The sequence below is a fragment of the Lycorma delicatula genome, chromosome 1 (assembly GCF_047948215.1).
Source record: "Lycorma delicatula isolate Av1 chromosome 1, ASM4794821v1, whole genome shotgun sequence".
In the NCBI taxonomy this organism is placed as follows: domain Eukaryota; kingdom Metazoa; phylum Arthropoda; class Insecta; order Hemiptera; family Fulgoridae; genus Lycorma; species Lycorma delicatula.
In genome coordinates, this window is record NC_134455.1 from 270,035,933 (window position 1) to 270,061,643 (window position 25,711).

At 37.3% G+C, this 25,711-nt stretch overlaps 1 protein-coding gene across 1 annotated transcript in view; it reads right to left on the reverse strand.

Moving 5' to 3' along the window:
* Window positions 1-1,094: 1,094 nt before the first annotated feature.
* LOC142317826 (growth/differentiation factor 10-like) overlaps window positions 1,095-25,711 on the reverse strand; it is a 94,514-nt gene continuing 69,897 nt past the window's right edge. Inside the window, exons 4-5 of the mRNA XM_075354377.1 lie at window positions 6,555-6,736; window positions 1,095-1,239 (exon numbers count right to left, since the gene is read on the reverse strand). Of these exons, the coding sequence (XP_075210492.1) occupies window positions 1,236-1,239; window positions 6,555-6,736 (186 nt within the window). The 3' untranslated portion in view covers window positions 1,095-1,235. The remainder of the gene's footprint in view (window positions 1,240-6,554; window positions 6,737-25,711) is intronic.

A 25,711-nucleotide genomic window follows, 5' to 3' on the forward strand; every position in this document is an offset into this window, starting at 1 on the left:
AAATGCATTTTCTACCCCCTCCCAAAAAAAAATTATTTTTATTACTTTAAATATCAAGTTTAAACAAGATTTATCAATAAAAACTGACACCAATTTTCTTGTAGGACATACCTACAAATGTTAGTTACAATTATGAATAATTAGAATGTATAAAATTCATATAATTTCATAGCTCCTTTTTTACAGTGACAAGGGATAATCCCTTATCACTTAACATCTTAACAGAATATTTCGATAAACTGTGATCATTATACAAAATACAATAAATTAATCTCAAACCATTATTTTACGCTAGACCAATTTGATGTCTAAAAGGGGTTGTTTTTATAAAATATTTTTTTTTATTATACAGAATAAAAAGGTTTCATGTGAATAATTGAAAATAGGCAACAAAACGTAAATAAATGTTAAAAGTTGTCAAAGAATTTTTTTTAAATTAATTAAAATTTAAATTATTATTATCTAAAGATGAAATGAGGTATTTTGTACTTAAATCTATACAATCTTCAATCTTAGGAATATCTGAATTACAAAAGTCTCATATTTACTGACAGAAAACATTTTTGAAACACTACTATTTTTGAAAAAATTGATTTGGCTGTAAGGCTTAATGTAGTTTACATTCAAATAACAATAATACATATTAAAACAAATAAACTTATCATTGCATGACAATAATAAATAATATTAATGGAATATTGGAGTAAAATACATATGTAAAATGAGTATGAGGAAACTGTTCATTTGCAGTATATTAAATTAATTTTATTTTCTAATCCACTGATTGTGGTTTAAGATTAAATTCAGTACAATTATTTTGTATACTGTTCTCCTGACACCACTCAAAAGATAATTCTAGCAGAAAAAATCAAGACAAGAATTAATATTATTAGTATAATTTCCACACAATATATTTCTTAGAAAACTATAAAAAAAGCATAATTATTTGTCATTAATGCAAACAATTATTTACAACAAAAAATTGATATATTGCCTACATTATTTATTTATTATAAATAAACTACTTAAGTATTTTATTTCTGACACCTCTGGTTCTGGATTAGTCTAACAAATATTATTTTATTACTCTGCTACTAATGATAAGCTTTGTTTATTCATGATGATCTTGCTCCAGTGTAATAGTATATTTATCAAGTAAAAATTCCTCAGACATCTTTTTTATTGCATTACGATATCAAAAACAAAGTAGTAAATGAAATTACACAAGGACTTCTTTATCTGAAACACAGTAAACTCAGTTTTATTATGTGTTATATTTCTGTAGTAATTTCAAAATCTGAGAGGAATAGACGCAGTATAAAAAGGAAAACAATTACAATAAAATTATTTACACTGAATGCACTTTGTTCAAGACTACATTTTTAAATTACAAAAGTTTCCTTTCAATTTTAAAATGTTTAATCTTTTCAGAGTGTTAAATACATTCATATGAATAAAAAAGCCATAAATAAGTAAATATGCATTTACGAATACGAATATAGTGTAATGTTTACCATCAGGAGTCATAACTGTTATTAAGTCTCTACTAATCAGTTACCCGACATACATGGTTAAAGTACATGTGTGTTTTGACACAGTAAAAGTATGACAGTTTTATATATTTTATTATGTATTACACAGATCATTATGTATACAAGTCAGTCTACAGTTAAAAATGCACTCTTACTTTTTTGTTCACTAGAGGTTTCCTGAAATAGATAGCTGAACAAAGTTAAGATCCTGTTTTAGCTTGAATTTTTGGCACTTGGTCTTTGGTGAAATAAGCACAAACATGTTCTCCAATTTTTATAAAATTTTCATTTAAGTTTCTCGGAACTCACCATGTCGGTCTAGTGGTAAAATTGTCATTTCAATCAATTGTTGTATAGCTTTTGAAATTAAAGGTTCTAAGGTTCAGATCCTAATAAACTTTTATATGGATTTGAATACTAGACAGAGGATACCAATATATTTTGGTGGTTCAGATTCAATTAACCACACATAATAGGAATAGTCAACCATTTCAAGGAGTATCAACACTGCACCTAATTTACCTGTCATACATATCATCCTAAACTCATTGAGCCAAGGGGTTGTTTATTGTTTACAAATTACAAAGATTGCAACTTACATATTAGGAAAAGAGAATAAAATAGATTTCTCGCTGCCAGGTATAAGAATATTTATGTTACAATTTTTCGTAAAACTCTCCTTTTCAAAATTGTCACTGCTATTTTTATTAGGTAGGAATGAATGCAAAGGTTAATGGAAGGATAATTTTTTTGGTGAGCTTTGATCCCCCTCCACTCCTGACATCACTTATATTTTCCACCTGCCTTTCAATCACAATGTATTACACATTTCTCTCTACATTTTATTTCTTCATCATTTCTTACCTATTTCAATTTGTTTTTTTTATGTTTCCCTTTTTAAACTACATGTATACAATTTTTTAAATCAAAAAAATAAAAACATGAAGAAACAGAGAAAGTATTTCTGACTGTCATCAGTTACCACATTGTCTGATGTTCATGGAAACAGTGTTTAAGATATGACTATGCATATCTTAGCACTGGCTAAACCTTCCATAAGCATTCCAATTAACAGTTCTGTTTTGGATTTTGTTTAAATGTTCACTTTATTAATTTGCTTTTACTGTAGAACTCACCTTTAAAAATTTAGTATAAAAGGTGCTAATTCTACTGTTTACAGAATTATCAGTTTTGTTAAACTGATAACATTCTTAATGCTATCTAGTTATGTAGTTTTGTGATGATGTTAACATTCTTAAAAAAATAGTAATAATGGATTTCAAAGTTATTACTTCCTTGTACGAAATAAAGTAAGTATTGTGATCATGAAAAATTTCGGTATTCAGATTTCAACGGAAATATCCATTTTGACCATTTCTGAATCCATTTTTACTAGTTTCGGCCTGATATCTGTACATACATATGTATGTATGCATGTATGCATGTACATATATACCTAGCATAACTCAAAAACTAATTATTCTTATTTATTTCACTAATTATTATTCATTTTTAGCTGGGGAAATTTTTTATCACGTCATCGACTGGTGTTCAATCCTTCTAAACGAAATTCTTAAAACTTTTAATATTTTGGCTGGGTTACCATGAAATCCTCATACATTCATCTAAGAGAGAAATTAGAAGAGGTTCAAAGCCAAAAGTTTTAAATGACTCCAAAGGGTTTACAATAAGTCTACAGGTAAATCAAAATACAAATTCCTTACTCATAAAGTTAACTCTAAAATACTTTTTGAAAAATTGTTTGGGGAAAAAATTATAAATTCATGTTAAATTTCTAACCACCCACTTAGAAATATTTATTAAAAAAACAATTTAACTACTATTTTCTCGCAGACTACTTTCCAAGTGTTCTCATCAAAGCTTACAGTTATTAAAGCGACTGAATGTTTATTCCCCATCCCCGTTGTGACGTAGCAATATGCACTACATTTGGCAGTAGTCGGTTTTGTAAACTGTTATAAAGCCTTAATGGTTCCTTAACCGTTATTAATTTTGTCATGGTCGTAATTACATATCTTCAAACGGTATTTTCATTGCTTTCATAATATTTACTTAGTACATCATTTAATTATCTTGTTTAACAAGATGTTTCAACGGCAGGCGGCACTACTTACAATAAGTGATCCCATAGAAATGTTGTGTGCCCGGATACACAAATAAGTAGGATCTGAAAAATAATAAGTTTTAAATATTATTAGACTATTATTCAAATTAAGAAATAAATAGTCTTCTGCAACTTAAAGAAAAAATATAGTATCTACGATAATCTCAGTAATTTGTGAACATTTTACGGAAGATAAAATTATAGAATATTTGGCCTTGAGATCTGATGACAGAATCTTGACTTGTAGAAAAGAGAGACTGAAAATAAGAAATTTTGCCTATCCCATTTATTAATGAACCAAGCATTATACTTATATAAATCTTGATCAAAAATGAAGAATATTCTCGATAAGAGACGAAATCGGCGCAGCTAAAAAAACAAAAATAAAATGATTAACGGTTTTAAAGAGAATTTATTTCAACAATAAAAATTGGGTTTAAAATACATCATTACAATATCGAATTATTTTTAACAGAATCATTACAATTAAGTAAAAAAATGAGCACCTTCCAATTTATACTAACGATAAATTTGTTTTAAGAATGCCGATATTAAAAAAGTATTTTTAAAATGCTTTGGCAAATCGTGCACTTTGCAAATAAAAATGTATTGCTACTATTTTTTAAAAATGGTAGTACAATTTTGAATTTAACCGACACGCACAAATTATGCGATGTGGAGAAATTACTGAACTAGAAGGTAAGTGAAACAAAAGAATATTCCGCGAGTGTAGAAACTATGCTAGAAAAGCACAAGAATTAGTGTAAATAAATGATTTGAGTATTATTTTTTGTCTTTCCTAATATTGTCACTCTAACATTCCAAGTTCCCAACGCGAGGAAAGACAGAAAATAACACTCAAATCAATTATGATAATTCTTAGAGGAAATATTAAATATTGTGAAAAAAGTATAAATAAAATTAAAATTTTTATAAAAACAAATACATCTATTTCTGATACATCACTCAGATATTATCATACTGTAATTTGGGTTCGTATCTTCTTTTTGCTATTCCTGCAAGCACAGCAATGTAACTTAGTAATGTTTTAATATTCTTCCTCGTCTTTAGTAATTAGTAAGACGAAATTATCTTTTGGGTTTGCAACAGCAAAATTTGTTCCAAAATTGTTGAATTTTGAAAAAAAACAGCTGCGAAATGAAGTTACTCAGGAGTCGCTAAATGAAGTCAACAAAGATGCAGAACTACTGAAACGTGTCATAACAGGTGATGAAACATGGGGTTACGGATATGATGCCGAATCCAAGGCTCAATCGTCCCAGTGGAGGCATTCTGGATCACCAAGACCGAAAAAAGCTCAACAAGTATGGTCGAATGTGAAGGTTATGCTCACCGATTTCTCGGTTTTAAAGGCATAGTGCATCATAAGTTCTTGCCACAAGGTCAGACGATCAATAACGAGTATTACCTACAAGTTCAACACCGTTTGCGTGAAGCAATTCGAAAAAAACGCCCGGATTTGTGGCGAAACAATTCATGGCTTTTTTACCACAATAATGCGCCTGCTCACACTTCATTACTTGTTCGTCAATTTTTAGCCAAAAACAACACTCTAATGATACCCCAGCTGCCATATTCGCCAGACATGGCCGGGTGTGACTTTTTTCTACTCCCAAAAATAAAGAGAACCTTAAAGGGCCGTCGTTTTACAAGCATAGATGAGAATAAAAGCGAATAGCTGGAAGAGTTAAACACTATTCCAAAGATCGAATTCCAGAAGCGTTTCGGGGATTGGAAAAAGCGCTGGCATAAGTGTATAATATCTAATGGGGACTATTTTGAAGGAGATAACATTAATGTAGACGAATAAATAAAATTCTTTCCAAAAAACAAAAAATCTCGTTACTTTTTGAGCACACCTCGTATACGTACATTGAACCTATTCAAACCGGGTAATGAGATTATTACTTCTAATTTCTTCACAGTTTATTTGATTTCTTTGTGCTTTTTTATTACTCTACACCGTTATTTGCTTTACACATTTTCTGTGATTAAAAGTTTTTAACTATTATTGTAGCTTGATAGTGAATTTTTTTCCTAAATTTTATTATCTTAAAAACAGAAGAAAAGAAAAAAATTGTCTTTGTCTTGTTGTGTAATCAATATTTCTGGTATTTAAATCTTAAGATGCGTAGATTCAATTTGTCACAACAAATAAAAACATATCAACGAATAATGCCGTACATAACGACATTACCTCTTTATAACGGCATCGCTTATGGACGATTTTCAATCAAACTAATAATTACATTCTTATCTCTAATTAAACTAGCTTGGCTGTTTTAGTAACTGTACACTGTTGTAAAGAGATACTGTAGTATACACTTTTTTTATATAAAACGTTAAGTAGTAAACATAAAGCGATGAAATAATAATAAAAAAATGGTACCCGTTAATTCTTACTTCAATAATAATATTTAAAAGGAAGCCAACGTGGAGTTAACCGACAAGTGATGGAGCGATATCGTCTCCATCTTTCATGCTGAAGGATCTCGGTTTCAATCCACTGTAAACTCAGCATTTTTGGCTCGCTACATATTTCTAAACCAAAATCTCTAACAAGTTTCGGTCAGGAAGGGTTTTCCTTCTCGCTGTACCACAAAAAAAAATATGGAAAAAGAAAAATCAATTAACTTAACTATAAAAAAATATTGAGATAAATCAATGTTTTAGCTCAAATATTACGTGCGTTTTCAATTTTGAATATTATGTTGAATTTTATCTTATAACCGGGCATAAAAGTTTTATAGTAATGCACTCAGGCTTATTTGACACAAAAACAATTGTTTATTTTGAAGATGCGATTTTCGTCATTTACATTCTTAATAATTAGAGAGCACATTTAAGATATTTCTATTATTTTAAAAAATAATTACCGACAAGAACAAGATTCTACTCTCATATTCGGATAGTTCTTAATAATAGTGTTTCCAACTTCATCCAAGAAAAGAAAACCTGTTGAGCCGAGTTCATCTGGAGCACATGTAGGGGGAGGTATAGTTTTTCCAAGTAAGTGAACTAGGCTCTGAAGAGCTGCATGATTGGTTGCTTTAACATCCTGCAAACAAAAAATTAGGTAAATTATAATAAAACAATTAATCATATTAAAAACTGAATTTTCTGGACAGGTAACAACTAAATTATTTTTTTTTTTCTATTCTTTCAAAATGTATTATTAAAGCGCTGTTTAATTATGAATACAATTTTTTAACTTGGTTTTAAGTCGGTCAATTTTTTTTTTTTTTACAAAAAATCCAGTAATAGAAAATTCATCTACACTTAATACCGACTATGGTATATCTAATTCGTTTACAGCAAAACCACGGTCACATTGAACCGATGGGTCAGATAGTTAACCGAATTCGGAACTATGACCGACACAGACAATTATCCTATTTTCAAGTTATAGCTATACAAAATTCATAAATACAATAAAATTTCATGACCAAAAAGTAACATTTATTTAGGATAAAAAGATCGACAAAAAACACAAATTTTTGATAACTTTGAATTATTGAAGTTCTTATACTAGTACATGCAACTATAAAAATCCGGATTTTAATTTTTTGCGGATCTCTAATGTTTGCGAGTTTTTTAAAATTTTATGCGGGTTTATCAGTGAAGATACATTTTTATTATTTAAATTTAACAACATCGTTTACTAGATATTAATGATTCATAATTAATGACAAACGATCACAGAAAGAGACTTATCTAGATAAAATGAAATGAATAAATTTTGCGTCAGTAATACTTGCGGGTTATTTATTCAGCGTTGGTCAACTCGGCAGAAGTACTGTGCAATCGAAATATTTTGCTTTTATTCCTTAATTAGAACATCTATTAACCATAGTGTATCCATTTTTATACGAACTATTCCTATCACTAAACTACGATTCTATAAATGTGTCGAATTTTTTTTAGAGAGATTAAAAGTGTATTTTAATACAAACATTTCACTGTGCACTGAACGTAATTGTACAGGTTGCTTTTTTAGCCGTTGACCTCATGTTTATGTTCTTTATGGAATATAAAAATACTAACCTATATTATCGAATAAAATTGTAAAATTTTACTTAACAAATTTGTTTCCTTACCGAGTAATTAAATTTATCATTTGTTAACTTAATTTTTGCTTCCTTCTACGAAGTATTGTGATCGCAAAAAATTTAGATTTTCAGATTTCAACGGAAATATCCATTTTGACTAGTTTCGGCATGACGTCTGTACGTTTGTATGTATGTACGTTTGTATCTCCTATCACTCAAAAACGATGTTGAAATTTTGGATTTAGGACTGTTGTAACATCTAGTTGTGCTCCTCCCTTTTGATTGCAATCGACTCGACCAAAAGTGTCCATAAAAGCCCAAAATCCAAAAAAATCTGGATTTTGGACTTTTCTTAACTGCAGTAATAAGCCCTCATTGGGAGCTTTTCAACAATATATCATAAGTGATACTTATTTTCATCGGTTCCAGAGGTATAGCCAAATTAAATTTTAATTAATGAAATATTTGGATCTTATAAGGGGAGGCACGTCGGTTCGAATCAGATTTCATCTCCTTTTTTTAACTTTTTTTAAATTTAAATATATTTATTTATTCAGATATTGATATTGATTTTTACAATCAGAGGTTTTTAACTTCTGATTCTAAAAAAATGATTACGATAAATAATAAGTCAATAATAATTTTAAAAAAAGCATGAAAAAATATCAGGGTTATTAATGAAATGAAATTTTATGTAATTTTAATTTTTTAGAAATGCGGATACGTAATTTAATAGGCGTACAAGGAAGTCATGTGGTGCCCACATCAGATTTTTTCCAGACTGTAATGTGTATTTCAGGTACGCCTAATATTTTGGAATTCGCTGTTTTGTGCTTCTTGCTATTTGTATGGAACAAATTAACAAGTATGTTGTATGTAAGTTATATGGAACAAGTAAATATATTTTTTATATAAATATATTTTCCAAGATTATAAAAAGAACCAAAAATTAATAAGCCGGTCAGATATACAGATTTTCTCCATATTTATGATATTCTTAACTAGTATTGATCATAGGGAATACCGCCCACCAAACCGGTATTCTTGAGCACATTCTGCACGCTGTTATAACAATTTGTCAAACATTTTATTAAGAATTAAGGGAAGACTTTATTCATGGACAGTACTTTATATTCCTTTAAGTAGAAAATTAGATTATAATTATTGATTAGATTAAAATAAGATTATAATTATTGTTGCTCGAGTAAGTAAATTTCCTCGTACATTCTGTGATAATATTTTTCTTATCATATTTTTCTATTTTTTCCGGTGAAAAAAAAATTTTTTATTTTAAATTGTTTATTATTGTAACTACTAGTTTTAATAAAATGTATTGTTGAACAATTTTAATATTTATATTAAAAAATAATTATACTTTTTACAAAATCGATGATTTTAGGAAAGTAATTCATTTTCTAATTTAAGTTAAAAGAATTCATAGGTACATTTAACACGTTCAGAGAGGGTTACTCATATCGGTGGTTAGGTTAGGTTATGTTAGTAGTTAGGTTAGTTAGGTTATGTTAGCGGTGGTTAGGTTATTTTTTAATAGACTTCAAAAAAGGAGGAGGTTATCAATTCGACTATTCTTTTTAACGTATGTTGCGCGATATCTCCGACGTTAGTAATCCGATTTTGATAATTTTTTTTTTTAATCGCAAGAGTATACTTTCGGAATGTTCCCATAAAAATGTTTAACAAATCCGATGATAATCTTAGGAAAAATACAAAAAAAAACCGGACGGCTTGACACCGTTAGCCGCTGATCGCTTGCACCAGTACTGTGTTGCTCTGTTCCCTGCACGACTAGGATGCTAATAACAGTCTACATTATCGTTGTTTAGTCTCCGTGGAAATATTCATGCATTTCTTTCTGTATTTTTCTTCCTTAAACAATCATTTCTTTTTTTCTTGGCTACTTTCCTCAGAACTCCACATAAATATTAAACCTACATTTAATATTTATATTAAATGGGAAAAAGTGTATTATCGCTAAGTGCAGAATTATAATATAAATGAAAATGCATATTTTATAAAATCAGATTTATAAACGTATATTTCTATTATGCAATAATAAATTATAATAGTGCAATATTAAATAAATAGTCATACAACAAGCTCCCTACTGACATCACTCTGTATGAAGCGAGTTAAATATAATAATTTTGCAATAAGTAATATTCTATAGTTATTATAAAAACGTTTTTTATCCGAGGTTCGCAAACCTTGTCTAAATATCTACTCGCAATAATGAAACCTATAAATTGCATAGATTACGCAAACTCATCATTTCTGTCAGAGCTTTCTCATGTGTAGTCTATTTAATAACTTATTTGAGACCAAATCAGGCAAGGCGATGCTCCCTAAAGTTTTAACTCGATTAAAAGCGACATAAATCTGCCTCTTGGCAAAGGTTTTCTTTCTGACGTCTATCAGTGTTCTGTCAAGAGTTATACCCTTCCGTTCGTGAACAGCTACAGTCCAGCTTAATATTAGAGGTAGAATTCTGCGCTCGACATCTCCGTATCCCATTGTCGCTTGGCATGTACAAACTGGTGAAATAGCTACGCAACCATCGACATCTTTCATTCTACGACCAACAGTCTCGTCGTCAAATTTTATGAGTACAGCTTCCGGTAACTCTCCTTCCTCGTATATCAAGCCGAGGAGGTGAGAACGTTGGTCTTGCCTTTCGATTGCAAACGTTTGTGTATTAAACTGAAACGATGAGCATGACTCTCTAGATTTCCATTCCGTAAGAATCGACTGTTGTACTCTCATTTTTGAGAGTACATTCTCGTTGTTGAGAAGTCTCGCGGAAATATTCACGGCATTTCTTGCTCTTTTCCTTAAACGATCATTCCATTTAAGCAGCGCATTTAATAGACCTACCCATATTTTAAATATGTATATTAAACATAATATATTATAGCTGTAATATAATATGTTAAGTATATAAATATATATATCTCACGATTTTTTCAAATGAAATGACCTATTTTTGACCCTGCCAATAAAGAAAAGAAATTTTACCTTGAAATATGTGGTCACAATATGACCTTTGACCTTTTTTGAAGGTCACATGGCTAACCATCAGAGATAGTGTTATATGATATAAACGTGTTTGAAGGTCATACAATGTTCCTGGAATATTTATGACCTTCATAATATAATATTTTATCTCGCAAATTATGGTAAAGAGCATAAAAATTATTTTAAACTGTCATATTACACCATTTCTGATGATTATATATATATATATATATATATATATATATATATATAGGTATTAGATACTACTAAAATTGTGAAATAAATTAATTTATAAAAAGTAAAATAAAAAACGACTTCAAAAACTAATAGTACTAAAAAGTTACAAACAATTATACTTTTATTTATTAACTAAAGTAAAAGTATTTACAACAAATAATTATTTTTGAAGTCGGTGCCAGCCAACATAAGTTAAACAAAAAAAAAACCTGCGCTCTATGTAATACAAATTCTACTTCAAACAATACAAATTTGGTAATGGAAGTTTTACCACAATAAAATGTGATCTACAAAAATATAATTTAACAATAAAATTCGACATATAAAAATGTGATATAAGAATACTTTATAGATGCTATATATATTATCACCAAGTATATATGCCTTAGCAAACTCAAGATGTTAGATATGATCGTGAGGCGCTCTCTCTTACATGCTCATGAGATCCCATTTTACATGTGGAAATCCCGTTTAGCCGCCTAGCGGTCGGTTGAGGTACTAACTTTACATAATATTATGTTCAACTTGTGTTGGCTGGCACCGACTTCAAAAATTGTTATTTGCTGTAAATACTTTTACTTTAGTTAATAAATAAAAATATAATCATTTGTAACTTTTTAATACTACTCGTATTATTTTTTGAAGTCGGTTTTTATTTTTATTTTTTTTTAAACTAGTTTATTAATTCTCAGCAAATATCAATTCACGAGGAATTTTTTTCTCTCGATAAGAATAAACTATTTTTTCTTTCTTCACGACCATTAATAATTATTTTACAATTCTATTCATAATGATTTACTGCCTTTTTTCCTAACAACATATTAAAATTGGAATGCTTTGTTACTGTACTCACATCATTTTGTTGATGATCCTTCTGCAGCAATGAAAAATTATTCCATTAGTAATATGATATAATAGGAACACAACCATTTATTACGCAACCATTTAAGTCAAAATGCATTCTGTATTTTCAGCAAACGAAGTAAAGAATATAAACAAAATTAAGAATAATTATTATGCTTTACCGATAACTTTGTAAATATTACCTCAAATTTAGTTTTAAAATTTCCGTAAAAAGGTTTCAATAATCAAGGTGAAATAGTTTTCATTCCACATACTTTATTAGACATAAAATTATCTTCCTACATAATTAATATAAAAATTGTATTATATCTATTTTCAAATTTTTCAGTTAGTTTGGCAGTACAGTCAAATTAACAGTGTTTCAATATTCTAATTAAAATTAACTTTATTTATGACAAAACTATAGTTTTATTCATCACGTAATACATACAGGAGGATTCCGCACAGGCATATTTCTCTGATAAAGAAATAATTAAAAAACATATTTAAACGTGAGTCAAGAAACGGTTTGTTTCAGAGTTACAGCCACTCAAAGATTTTTTCCATTATTGGTCAAATATATTTCAAACTGAATCTCATTTATATGTGATTCATGAGACAATTAGTGATTTAGGCATAGTTTTAAAGAAACAACAGTGACGTCCAGTTGTCTAAAGCTTTTTGCTACCTTTTTAAAAAATCCGTTGTAAATCGGGATAAAATATTAAAATAATGGTTTATTTATCGGACTTCTGAGAGAAACACTGTTTACTGCTTGGATTGTATTTCCACTAACAAGTGTAACCTACAGAGTAAAACTTTTGGGTGTCTTGTCGGATGATTTCTCGTAGAACGATCAAATCGATTTCGTCTGTAATGAAATCAAAACGGTCGCTCCAAAGGTCTTAATAAAAGGCTAAGCCTGATATCATATACGAGTATAATGTGTTTTCATCTAATCCAATCTGTAATCTAATCTAATTATTTCTTAGGGCCCTTTCAAAGAGTCAAAACCAAAACGAATTTTGAAGGTAAAATATAGGCGTCATTGTTTGACAACCTTAATAAACATAATGTCGACCAATATTTAATAAACTGTCTAATAATACATCGATTATACTTACAAATGTGGTACCATTTGGTGAAAAAAAAAAAAAAAATGTAGTCAGATATTCCTAAGAAAAAAGATATCCTCGTTTATCAAACTGGACACAACTCAATACACTGACGCGTTAGAAAGGAGGCCTTTATACTTCCCTTGTCATTTTTAATAAATTGATGACCCAATTAAAAGATTTTCTAATTGGGTTATGCTGATAAATTTTAAAGTATTATTTACTTCAAAAACTCTGAATTCTCTCATTTTTGTATAACATACCAAATAAAATATTCTTAATTAATTTTCAATATCGCTTGATACTGGAGATTAATTAAGAATATTTTATTTGAAAATAAATAAAAAAAGAATATTGTAATTCTTTGTACTGATTTTATCAAACACCTCAAATTTGTTACTATTATCTCATTTATTTATTATTTAAAAATATTAATTTGGGCTTAAACGACTTCTATTTAAAACAATTGTTTTAGTATATGTATATATACACAAGCGCTCGCGCGCACTGTGTATATACAGAGTGTTTCAGAAGGAAAGGGAAATAATTTAGGAACTGATTCTAGTTTGAAATAAGAAAAAATGTTCATACAAACATATGTCCGAAAAAGTTTAGTAATCAAGTTACGGTTAACGAAAAATTTCGCCCGGATTTTAATTCCTCCGGTGAAATGAGGTCATACTGAGTAGCTGTTATCAGAGATGACGGTTATCAAAGATAATAAAGACGGAGAATTTAGTTATTTCTAATCACGAATTATCAGCTAAGTAAAATAATTTTTACTCGCCTGTAGGTGAGTAAAACTCACTCGCATCACTGTAGGTGCAACATTTATTGCGCCGACAAGTAGTGCGGAACTGCTAATATGAGTCATTTTCTTTTTCTTTCCTCTCTCTATGCATTTACGGTTTAATTACTGAGAGGATGGAGGGAAGCTTCTTGAAACCTACTAACAGCCTCTCTAGATTGTCAAAGAGGGACAGTAGGTCCTCTTCAGCGATAGATCTTGAAGAAGGAGGACTTTCTGTTGATGTGATATTAAAACAACGGCGGTCGAAAGTTGATGAGATGGTGACAATCTCAATGAGTGTTGAGGGCCTTGAGAAAGCGTTCAACGAAAAGTGCAGGGAAGTTAAAAGGCTCAAGGAGCTTATTAAATTGAATCCAAATACTAAGAGGGAAGTATAAAGTGCGCCCTCAGAATAGCTCATGAGAACCCTTAGGCAAGCTAGGAACTACTGTTGCCCCAAGGAAGTTGTGCGCCGAGACTGCCACACAAACATGGGCTCCCATGAGCAGAGTCGAGTGTGTACCTTCCCCAGTTTCACAATCTTGCTGTCTGAAAACTGTTACAACGGTTTTGCCCCCTTACTATTAAGACGATTCATACCCTTTTCGCGGAGATTCAGAAGATTTGGCGCACGATTTGTTCGAGCACCCACCTCATCGCGGCGAAAAGAGTGGTCGCAAATCCACTCTTCTTCGGAGGGATTCGCGACTCCTGGTCGCAAATCCCTGTTACAACCAAAGGGGCCTTTACCCTTAGTCCTGCTCGCGCTGTTTAAGAGCGGGGGCCGTAATCTGTAACAGTGTATTGATCTATGATTTCACAGATTTGATCCAGTAGCGGCGGAGAGGTGCAAAGAGTGACAGGCGTTTGTTCGTATACTGTTAGGTCAGGGCAATGCCAACCATTACAGATGTTAGTGAGGTAGATAAGAAGCCTAGCCGGAGGAGAGGGTCGGAGCTTTATCCTTCACCTTCCTCGAACACTGGTCCTGAAAACGATAGTTCAGAAGTAGATACAGGGATGACCACCCGGGAGGGTATGAACCCACTTATTGAAGAGTTTTTGCAAACCGTGGGCAGGCCTGGCAGCACTACTCTTGTTGTTTTGGCAGAACTAGGTGCTTGTCTTCCTACTTAGCAAACCCCAAGTGCTGCATCCAAGAAGAGATAATTGCTTCGACTCGAACTCTTCCGAGAGGCTTTCACTCTCGTCGAGGGTTTCGAAAATCTTGCCTCACGGCCTAAAGAAATAACTGTAGCTCAGAAACCGGCCCCGGCCCCGATGTAACTGCATAGGTATGCTGAGGTGGTCAGGGACAGACATAGAACCAGACAGTCCTCTAAGAAACCTGAGGTTGCGTTTGTTAATAGGGCGGAGGGCTCGAATGTTTCCAGCAGTCAGCTGAAGAAAGACTTCTTGCCCTTCGGGATGACCGGAAAGGTCTTAAAATCAGGAACATTAAAGAGACCGGCAAGGGATTAGTTGTGGTAGTGGATGATAAGGAGACCATTCAGGCAATTAGAGATTCAACGGCGGTTAAGCGATTGAATGTGAAATTATACCTGAAGGGAACGCGTAGGCCCCCGTATTATAGTTTATGATATTGACCGCAACCTGACTGACGAAGATGTCTAGCTACTCTGGTCCCTTGTGCGTCACAGAGTAGTCTTGTGGTATACTTATTATCAGTGTCTTTTTGGCTGTTGGTCGAGTGTGTACCTTCCAACAGTATCGAGGTTTTCTGGTCTTAAGGCTGTACCATATTATAGCGCATTTTAATTTTGACTCAGCATTTGTAGCTTTGCTACGGTGTGACTGGCGTAGCTTTATACGACGCGTACTCACCTCAACGCGGCGAAAGGGTGGCAACGACTGCTGGTCGTCAGTCCCTGTAACAGGAAAGAGGCTTTGCCTCTTAGTCCTTCTGCGCTCTTGTCAGAGCGGGGGCCGTAATCTGCGGTTCATTGTCGTACATTTAGTACCGCGATCAATCGTTCCAGTAGCGGCGAAGAGGTACGTAGCGTGACAGGAGAACGTAAGGGTCTCCAGCTGCCCGTACTCGCTGCGGGCAGTCGTCACATTGTGGGCTTGCCCAACTTAGTTAATAGGAGACAGCGAGATTTTTCGATTAGTTCAGCTAGGGAAACTTCGGCCATGTCCGATTTCCAAGTAAAGAAGTCCAGGCGGAAGAGGAAACCTGCGCCGGTGCCATCAACAAGCTCCTCCGAGGACGAGGTCAGCGAGGCGATGGACACAGGAGCACCCACCCAGGTGCGGTCCTCCCCTGCAGTCGAGGAGTTTGTAACTTCTAAGGGCAGACCTGGCAGTTCTGCCCCGCTGTTGAAAGTAGTCCAGGAGGACCTGGACTACTTGGTAGATTTTCTCTCGCTTCCGGGCGGGTTCAGTTCGGGAGTGAGGAAGCAGCTTCTCCCACGGCTGGGTAAGCTGAGGGAAGCTTTTGTGGCGGTTAGCGAGGGTTTTGAGGCCTTGGCCTCCAAGCCCAAAGAGGTCAAGGCTCCCAAGGTGGTCGTTCAGGCCCCGGTGCAGCCCAGGCGCTACGCCGAGGTCCTGAAGACCAAACGTGAGGCCAGCAAGGCAGTCAAAAAGCCCGAGGTGATTTTTGTAAACAAGGCAGAGGGATCAAAAACCACAAGCCAGGAATTAAAGCGCGATTTCCGCGAAGCCCTTCGTGGTGACCGGAATCGGCTTAGGATTCGGGATATCAGGGAGACCAGCAAGGGTTTAGTCGTCGTTGCTGACAATAAGGAGACAGTCCAGGTCATCAAGGACTCTCCTGCGGTACAGAAGCTTGAGGTTAAGGTGGACCCCAAGCGAATGAGGAAGCCCCGTGTCATAATTTATGACATCGAGCGGAGTCTCTCCGATGAGGAGGTTCTGTCTCTCATCCGAGAGCAGAACACTGATTTGGATGCGGCTGCGTTCAAAGAGCAGTGCAGGTTGGTCTTCAAGACCGGAAAGCGTGATGCCTCTCGGTATCACGGTGTGTTTGAATTAGGTGCTGGTCTCCACCAGAAGTTTTTGTCCGAGGGTAGGGTCTTCGTTGATTTCGCCTCTTGCCGCGTCAAGGAATACCTTGATGTGCAGAGGTGCTTCAAGTGCTGTAGGTTTGGCCACAGGGCCAAGTTCTGTAAATATGCGTCGGTCTGCGCGCATTGTGGTGGAGAGGGCCACAAGCGTGAGGACTGTCCGCAAAAGAAGGAGGCTCCGGTCTGCGTTAACTGCAAGCCGTTACGCAGAAATCATAGGCACTCCATCAACAGTAGGGAGTGTGGTAGCTATTTGAGAGCGGTTGAGGTCTACTTCAACTCGCTCGATGGTTAGGTTCGGTCAACTCAATGCCCAGGATGCCTATGCGGTCCAAGTCGAGTTAGGTAACGTCGTTGAAAACCGGAGCCTCGATGTCTTGCTTCTTCAGCACCCGTATGTTGTCAAGGGTGATCTGCCAGGTTTTTCAGGCTGGAATAAGTTCCACGTTGGCGAAAGTAAATCCGCCGTTCTGTGCAGGAAGTCTATTGATTGTGTTTTTATACGGCAGGCCTCTGACACTCATCATGTCGTTGTTAAGCTTGCTGTGGATGGTTTCGACCTAGTTGTGGTTAGTTCGTACTTTCAGTACAGAGATCCCACTGAATTACATTTGGAAAGATGGGATAGAATTATCAGGCTGGTAGCGGGTCGTCCTATTCTTATAGGTGTTGATGCGAATGCCAAATCGCTTCTTTGGCACAGTGGGATCACAGACGACGGCGGAGAATTGCTAGAAGGCTTCATCGCGCAGCATCGATTAGAAGTGTTTAACATCGCCGGCGAGTCGGCAACGTTCGCCGGCGCTGTGGGATTGCGGAGGACCTTCCTTGGTACCAACATTGATGTTACCATAGACAAGGATATCCCAGGTAGGATTCAGAACTGGTCTGTAGTCGATGATTGCGAAAGCGATCATCGGCTCATTGTCTTTGAGTGGATAGGTGGGCTGCGCGATGTCTATAGGGCGGACGTCCCTGTTCAGCAGGGACGCTTGCTGCACAGGCGGGCGGATTGGCCCCAGTTTTCGAACATTCTTGCGGCCAGGATGCGGGTGTTCACTCGTACCCTGGACGAGGTCCCATTAGATAACCTGGCAGAGGATTTCTCTTCTGCGGTGGTCGAGGCTGCAGAACTCTCAATCCCCCGGAGTACGGGTCGAGAGAGAATAGCTGGTTGGTGGTCTCGGGACTTGGCTGCGGTAAAACAGGCCGTGGGCCGACTCAGGAGAGCCGCACAGCGTGCGCGTGATCCTGACCGGCGCGAGGCCTTGTTTGCGGAGTACCGTCAGAAAAGGAACGAGTATTTTCATAGAATTAGGACTTCTAAACGAGATTCCTGGCGCTCTTTTGTCCAAGAGCAAGGGAATAGAGACCCTTGGGGTGTTGTCTATTGTGTTCTTGGTCATAAACGTAGAAAGGACAATCTTCTGTCGGCTCTCTCGACCCAGGACGGCGTTGTTGTTGAGAAAGAAGATCGGGTTCTATCTCTTCTGATGGACGATCTGCTCCCCGATGATACCGAGGTTGGTGAGACCTCGTATCACCGGAGAGTTCGAGCGGCGGTTGTTGGTTTCACTACGGACTCTGTGTCTTTGGAGATTACTGAGGCGGAAGTCCGCCAGGTAATCTGTAGCCTTGCTAGGAACAAAGCCCCCGGATATGATGGTATTACGGTGGAGCTCCTTGTTCGCACCCTGCCCGTAATTCTTGGCCCGTTGACTAGGGTATTCAATAGGTGTTTGTTCGCCGGGTATTTCCCGGTTTGTTGGAAGCGAGGAATTCTGAAGCTATTGTTCAAGGGTGGCGACAAGGATCCCACCGTTAGTTCTTCTTACCGTCCTCTGACGCTCTTACCAGTTGTTGGAAAATTTTTCGAGAAGGTTCTTTACCTCCGCATTAATAGTAGGCTCACTTTGAATCACATGCTGATGGACGACCAGTATGGCTTTAGACCCGGTAAGAGCACAGAGGATGCGATTATTAGTCCAGAATCTGGCTTCGGGCAGCGAGTGCAAGTATGTACTCGGTGTCTTTTTGGACATATCCGGGGCATTTAATAACTTGTGGTGGCCCTCTGCCTTGTTTCAATTGCAGAAGCGTGGTTGCACGCAGGAAGAAATTAGAACTCTCTCGAGTTATTTCAGCGACAGAACTGTCGTCCTTCGTGACGGCAGTTCGGAAGTAGGAAAGACCCTGTCTAAAGGATGTCAGCAGGGCAGTGTATTAGGTCCACTCGTCTGGACCATCGAGTTTGATTCTCTCGTGCGGTTGCGCTTGCCTGGCGGCTATCGTGTCGTGGCTTATGCCGACGATGGGCTGCTGCTGGTTGAGGGTAATTCGCGTGCTGAGATCGAGCTTAGAGCGGCACAGGCATTTAGGGTTTTGCGGTTGTGGAGTCTTCAGCATAAGATGGTTTTCAGTGCGGAGAAAACCACTATGATGTTTTTGAAGGGCCGTTTAGCTGCAACTCGTCATCCGCGGGTTGTGATGGACGGTCGTTCAATTAGGTATGTCACCCTTCAGAAATATCTGGGTGTTATCCTTGATGAGAGGCTTCTCTTCAAGGAGCACCTTCAGTATGTGGCGAAGAAGGCAATTGATGCTTTCTTCGGCGTCCGTAGAGTGGTCCATCCCGATTGGGGGTTGAATTTCCGTACCATGCGGATTCTTTATAAAGGCGTCTGTGAGGCCATTATGTTGTACGCTGCGCCCGTCTGGGCTCATCGTTTGCGGTACCAATGCTATAGGGACATTCTATTACGAGCCCAGCGTCTTCTATTGTTAGCGGTTGTCGGTGGTTACAGGACTGTCACGCGAGAGGCAGTAACTGTGATTGCAGGCATCAAACCTGCGGATATTTCGGCTACGGAACGTAGCCAGCGGTATGTTGCTAAGAAGGCTGGCCTTCTTACTACTGGGCGTATGCGTGAGATCGAAGACCAAGGTTTTGACTCTTGGCAAGATAGGTGGAACACTTCTTTAACAGGTCGTTATACGCATGGTATATTCCCCGATGTTAGAGAGTTGCGAGCGATTAGCTGGGTATCCCCCAATCGGCATACCACTCAGTTCCTTTCAGGACATGGTGCATTTAGGGACAAATTGGCTAAGTTTAGGTTGGTTGATTCCGGCTTCTGTCCGGACTGTAGGGTCGATGAAACTGTGGACCATGTCCTCTACATATGTCCCCGGTACGAAGCTGAACGTACCAGAGTTAGTAGGGAACTCGAGAGAGTAAACTCTGTTTTGGATCTACGAGTCAACTGGAGGACTCGTAGTGAGTGGAAAATAGTTGCTGGCTTCCTTCGCTTCCTCGCCCTGAGCAGGACCGCCGAAGGAATTTAATAGGTGTTAGGAACCTGGGTGGCTAGGGACCGCCTGGGCAGTTGACTGGCCGAAAGTAGGCGCTTAGGCAGCGTGCCTCGGTTAGATGTATTTGTGGTATGCATTGAATCAGGCTGTCGGCGGAGTTGCGGCCGCTGTCGGTGGGCCGGACTATTCTTGCCCGGCGGGTGCGGTTGCGCTCCGACGAGGGCATTTTGAGCTAAATCACTGTCGGCGGGGCTTCTCTGGGTGCTGCTCAGGTGGTACGTAGGGGAGTCTCGGCGGCAATTGCGAAAGATGGTGAATGTCACGCGGGACTCCGCGATGGCACTGTGCGGGAGTAGGCGTTTATTCTCCTCTCCCGGGCAGACCGGAACGGAGTCAGATAGAAACTCATTAGAGTATTAAGCGGGGTTCTTAAGGGAACTAGGGGTAAATTTCGATGTTAAACTTTAGTGCGAAGTTTATTGTTGAGGCTGTTAGTGCGATCTGAGACATTCAGAAAGTGGCTCATTATAGCAGGATCTAGGCGCGGGGTCTTCTTTCCGCGGTTAGGTTTCTAGCTTAGTTCTTGAGGGCGACGTGGTAGCTGCAGGTGTCCGTTGTCTTCATTCTGAAGGCATAAATTTGTAAATCTATCTCGGGGTGAACTTTACCGATGTAGATGTCCCTAGGGGCATCTGCATCGGTGGCATCTCTGCGGGGCCTAAACTGTAAGCTGTGGTGTGCATCAGTTTGAGGGCGAGAAGAAGTCCTCCGTTAAAGCCACTGCTGGCTAGGAACGGAGGGGGTGGTGTAGCGACCGGACACGCTACGAGGTGGGTTCTTCTCCCCTCGGGGGGGGGGGAATCGAGATGACGAAGATGTCTCTGAATCTCTGGTCTCCTTCAGTGTGTCCAGAGGTCTGTGTTTATATCTGCTTTTGGTGTTTTTGGCTGCTGGTCGAGTGTGTACCTTCCAGTGGTATCAAGTTTACTGATTGAGGGATTGCGAACACAGTGAGCACAAGGAATTTAAGACTTATCTTTTCGCTTTCTACGGAAGTGAACGGAGATTGCTTTCTGGGACGTGTGTCCGCCTCAACGGGGCTGAAAGGTGACAACGACTGCTGGTCGTTAGCCCCCGTTTCAGAAAAAAGGCTGAGCCTTTTAGTCCTTCTGCGCTCTTATCAGAGCGAGGGCCGTAATTTGTGGTTTTTTACCGTACGATTCGTATTGCAATCAATCGTTCCAGCAGCGGCCAAGAGACACAAACCGTGACAGGAGAACGTAAGGTTCTCCGGCTGCCCGTACTCGCTGCGGGTAGTTGTCACTTGTGGGCTTGCCCAACTTAGACCAGTAGGAGGAAGACAGCGAGATTTTCGTTAATTCGTTAGGACAGGGAATCTTCGGCCATATCGGAGTTCCAAGATGTCAAGAAGTCCAGGTGGAAGAGAACACCAGCGCCAGTTCCGTCGACTAGCTCCTCAGAGGATGTGGTAAGCGAAGCGATGGATACAGGGGCACCCACCCAGGAGCGGTCCTCCCCTGTAGTAGAGGCTTTTAAGAATTCTAAGGGCAGACCTGGCAGTTCTGCCCTGTTGTTTAAAGTAGTCCAGGAGGACCTGGACTACTTGGTTGATTTTCTCGGAGGGCTCGAAGACCACGAGTCAAGACTTGAAGCGCGACTTCCGGGAAGCCCTTCGTGGTGACCGGAATCGGCTTAGAATTCGAGATATTAGAGAGACCAGCAAAGGGTTAGTTGTTGTTGCGGACAATAAGGAGACAGTCCATTCATCAAGGACTCTCCAGCGGTACAAAAGCTTGAGGTTAAGGTGGACTCCAAGTGGTTGAGGAAGCCCCGTGTCATAATATATGACATCGAGCGGAGTCTCTCCGATGACGAAGTTCTGTCTCTCATTTGGGAGCAGAATACTGATTTGGACGAGGCCTCGTTCAAAGAGCAGTGCAGGATAGTCTTCAAGACTGGAAAGCGTGATGCCTCTCGGTATCACGGAGTATTTGAATTAGGTGCTGGTCTCCACCAGAAGTTTGTGTCCGTGGGTAGAGTCTTCGTTGATTTTGCCTCTTGTCGCGTCAAGGAATACCTTGACGGGCAGAGGTGCTTCAAATGTTATAGGTTTGGCCACAGGGCCAAGTTTTTTAAGTATGCGTCGGTCTGCGCGCATTTTGGTGAGGAGGGCCACAAGCGTGCCTCGGTTAGATCTAATTGGTGTTATTTTGTGTTGGAATAAAGCTGTCGGCAGAGTTGCGGCCGCTGCCAACGGGCATGGTTATCATTGTTCCGGGGGCTGCGGTCGCGCTCCGACGATGGCGTTTTGTGAACATACGACACTGTCGGCGGGACGTGGCTGTGTGCCGCTTCGGTGGTAGGCAGTGGCGTTTCGACGGCGGTTACGAAAGACGGTGAATGTCACGCGGGACTCCGCGATAGAGCTGCGTTGGAGTAGGCGTTCGTTCTCCTCTCCCGGGCAGACCGAAGCGGAGTCAGATAGTTTGAACTCATTGAGTTATTAAGCGGGGTTCTTTAAGGGAGCTAGGACCAAATTTTGCTGTATAAAACTTTAGTGGGAGGTTTTGTTGAAGTGGTAGTTTCTCGAATCTGAGACATTCAGTAAGTTGGCTCATTAATAGTTAGTGCTAGACGCGTGGTCTTTAATCCGCGGTTAGGCTTCTAGCTTAGTTTCTGTGGATGACGTGGTAGCTGCAGGTGTCTGTTGTCTTCTTTCTGAAGGCATAAACACATAAAACTATCTCGGGGTGAACTTTACCGATACAGATGTCCCTCGGGGCATCTGCATCGGTGGCATCTCTGCGGGGCCTGAACTGAAAGCTGTGGTGCGCAATCAGTTTGAGAGCGAGAAGATGTCCTCCATTAAAGCCACTACTGGCTAAGAACGGAGGGGGTGGTGTAGCGACCGGACAAGCTACCAGGTGGGATCTTCTCCCCTCGGGGGGGAATCGAGATGACGAAGATATCTTGTTCCTCATTAGGAAACAGAACACTGATTTGAATGAAGCCGCCTTCCGGCGGGATTGCAGGTTAGTCTTTAAAACGGGTAGGTGTGATACCCAGAAATATCATGGAGTCTGAGGAAAGTTCCGGTCTCTGTAAAAGATTTACATCTGCAGGCAGACTATTTATCGATTTAGGGTCCTGCCGAGTAAAAGAGTACGTGGATGTCCAAAGATGTTTCAACTGCTTCAGATATGGGCACAGGGCTAAATTTTGTAAGTTTGCCTTGGTGTGTGCCCATTGTGGCGAGAAGGGCCACAAGTGTGACGATTTTTTCCTTAGGTTCGAGGCTCCGGCCTGTGCTAACTGTAAGAGGTTGCACAAGAATCATGAGTACCCAGTTGTTAGTAGGGAATGTGGCTGTTGCGTAAGGACCGTTACGCTGTACTTTAATTCCTTAGATGTTAAATTAGGTCAACTAAATGTTCAGGGTGCTTATGTAGTCCACGTTGAGTTAGCTGAGATTGTAGAGAGACGGAGCCTCGATGTTGTTCTGCAGCACCCATATGTAATTAGGGGTGATCTGCCAGGCTTTCAGAGTTGGAAAATGTTTTGTGTAGGGCATACCTGTATGTCTGCCATTCTATGCAGGAAGTCGCTTGATAGTATCTTTATACGGCAGGTTTCTGACGCGCATCATGTTGTGGTCAAACTTGTCATTCGTGGACAGAGCCTTACAGTTGTTAGTTCATATTTACATCCCACTGAGAAACACCTAGCGAGATGGGATAGGATCCTTCGTATTTTAGTGACTAATTTTAATGATTATTTATCTTTAATGATAAATAATTTATTATATCTTAATAATAATTTATTATTTATATGACATTGATAATTTAAATGTATTTTAATGACTAATATATTTTAAAATTAGAATTAAAGAATTAAAATCGAAATCACCCAAAAACAAATTTTTAAACAAAAATATTTTTTTTTTAATTTAGGAACCTGCTTTAAAGGTGGGTTTGTGACTTTTATACTTACAAAACTAAGTTTTAGGCATTCATAATTCGGAATTGGAAAAAAGAATATGATTTTTGGGGCTTACTTATTCTAGGGGGAATAATTGGGTAAACTTAATGTTAAAAAAGTAGCCCCGAAGTAGCAATAGTAAATTTTAAAAAGTTGTTCAAAAATATTGAAAAAATAATAAGATACAGCAAAATTTTAAATAGATTCAAATATAATTTTTTAGGGGGTGAACATTTTTTTACCATTTTTTTGTAGTTACTCAAAGGCCCATTGATACGGAAAATATTCATGTAAAATCTCCCGTTAACTCCTTTTCTGAAGCATAAATAGCTAAACAGGAAAAAACATTTCATGTGATTTTTTGGGGTTCGGGGTGAATATTAAAAAAGAATTTTGGCATTTTGTAATCCTGATAAAAGGGGCTTCCACTTGTAAGAAAAATGTTTTGATAAAATGCTCCAGTAAAACTTTTAAATATTATTTAGTCCAAACAGTCCCTCTCTTGAAAAAGTCAATCGCCTAATCGGAAAGTAAAAAAGGAAAAACCGAAGCGAGTTTGTCACTGATCACGAGCAATAAAAAGATACTATTTTACAACTAACCTCAATACAAAAGATTACTAAATTTAGGTGTTTATTAAACTATTAATTATAGCGAAGTGATAGAGCCTCTGCCTTTCATCCGTAAGATCCTGGGTTCGAATCCCAGTGAGGTTTGACATTTTTCACACCACTAAATCATCTTTCATTGGTGTAATCGTGCGGTTAGCTTAATCGTGGCTTTAATCATGCGGTTAGAGCCTGTAGTCGCTTAAAAAAAATAAATAAATAATAATTATTGATTAATTATTACTAATTAAGCTCAAATTCAGGATTTTTATCCTACTTGATCTTATTTACGCAGAGATTAAAAGCAAATTACATCCGTATGAAATATTTTATTTTAAGAAAGCTGATTTTTTTTCATTGTATGCAGGACGTATTTTTGCGAGAGGGAGTAGATCCGATATCATCCTCGATGTTAATACAACAGTTGATTTAATAGTTGCTTTTAAAATAAATATAGAAAATTAATATGACCCTGTCGGTTTAACAAAGACCTAATCATAAATATTTAAAACAAGAAAATTTAAAGAAAATGAAAATAATTTTAAGAAAATTTAATTATAAAGTTATTAGTAAAAGTTTAATCGTGATGTAAAGTTAATGAATCGATTTCTAAAGAAAGGCAGTAAAGCAATAAGTTAATGATTCTATTAATAAAAATTCTATTAACAAAATATAAAAACAAGGATATGAAATGCCAATGTTTTTGGAAATTAATTAATTTTAAATCAAATATCTGCATGATATATAACAATAATATGAGAAAGGCTCAAGAGGTATTGGATACGTGTCATCATAGTGCAAACACCTTGCCAGTGTATTTAATCGTAGCAGTTTAGAATCGGCAAAGAACTTCTATGAAATATTTATTTCATAGAAGTACTTTGTATACCGATTTTTAAGTACTTTTGTTTTTAAGTACTTTGTATACCGATTTTCATAGCCATTCGATCAAGTATTAAAAAATCCATTATATTAGGTTTTTAAATAAATTTGTGGCATC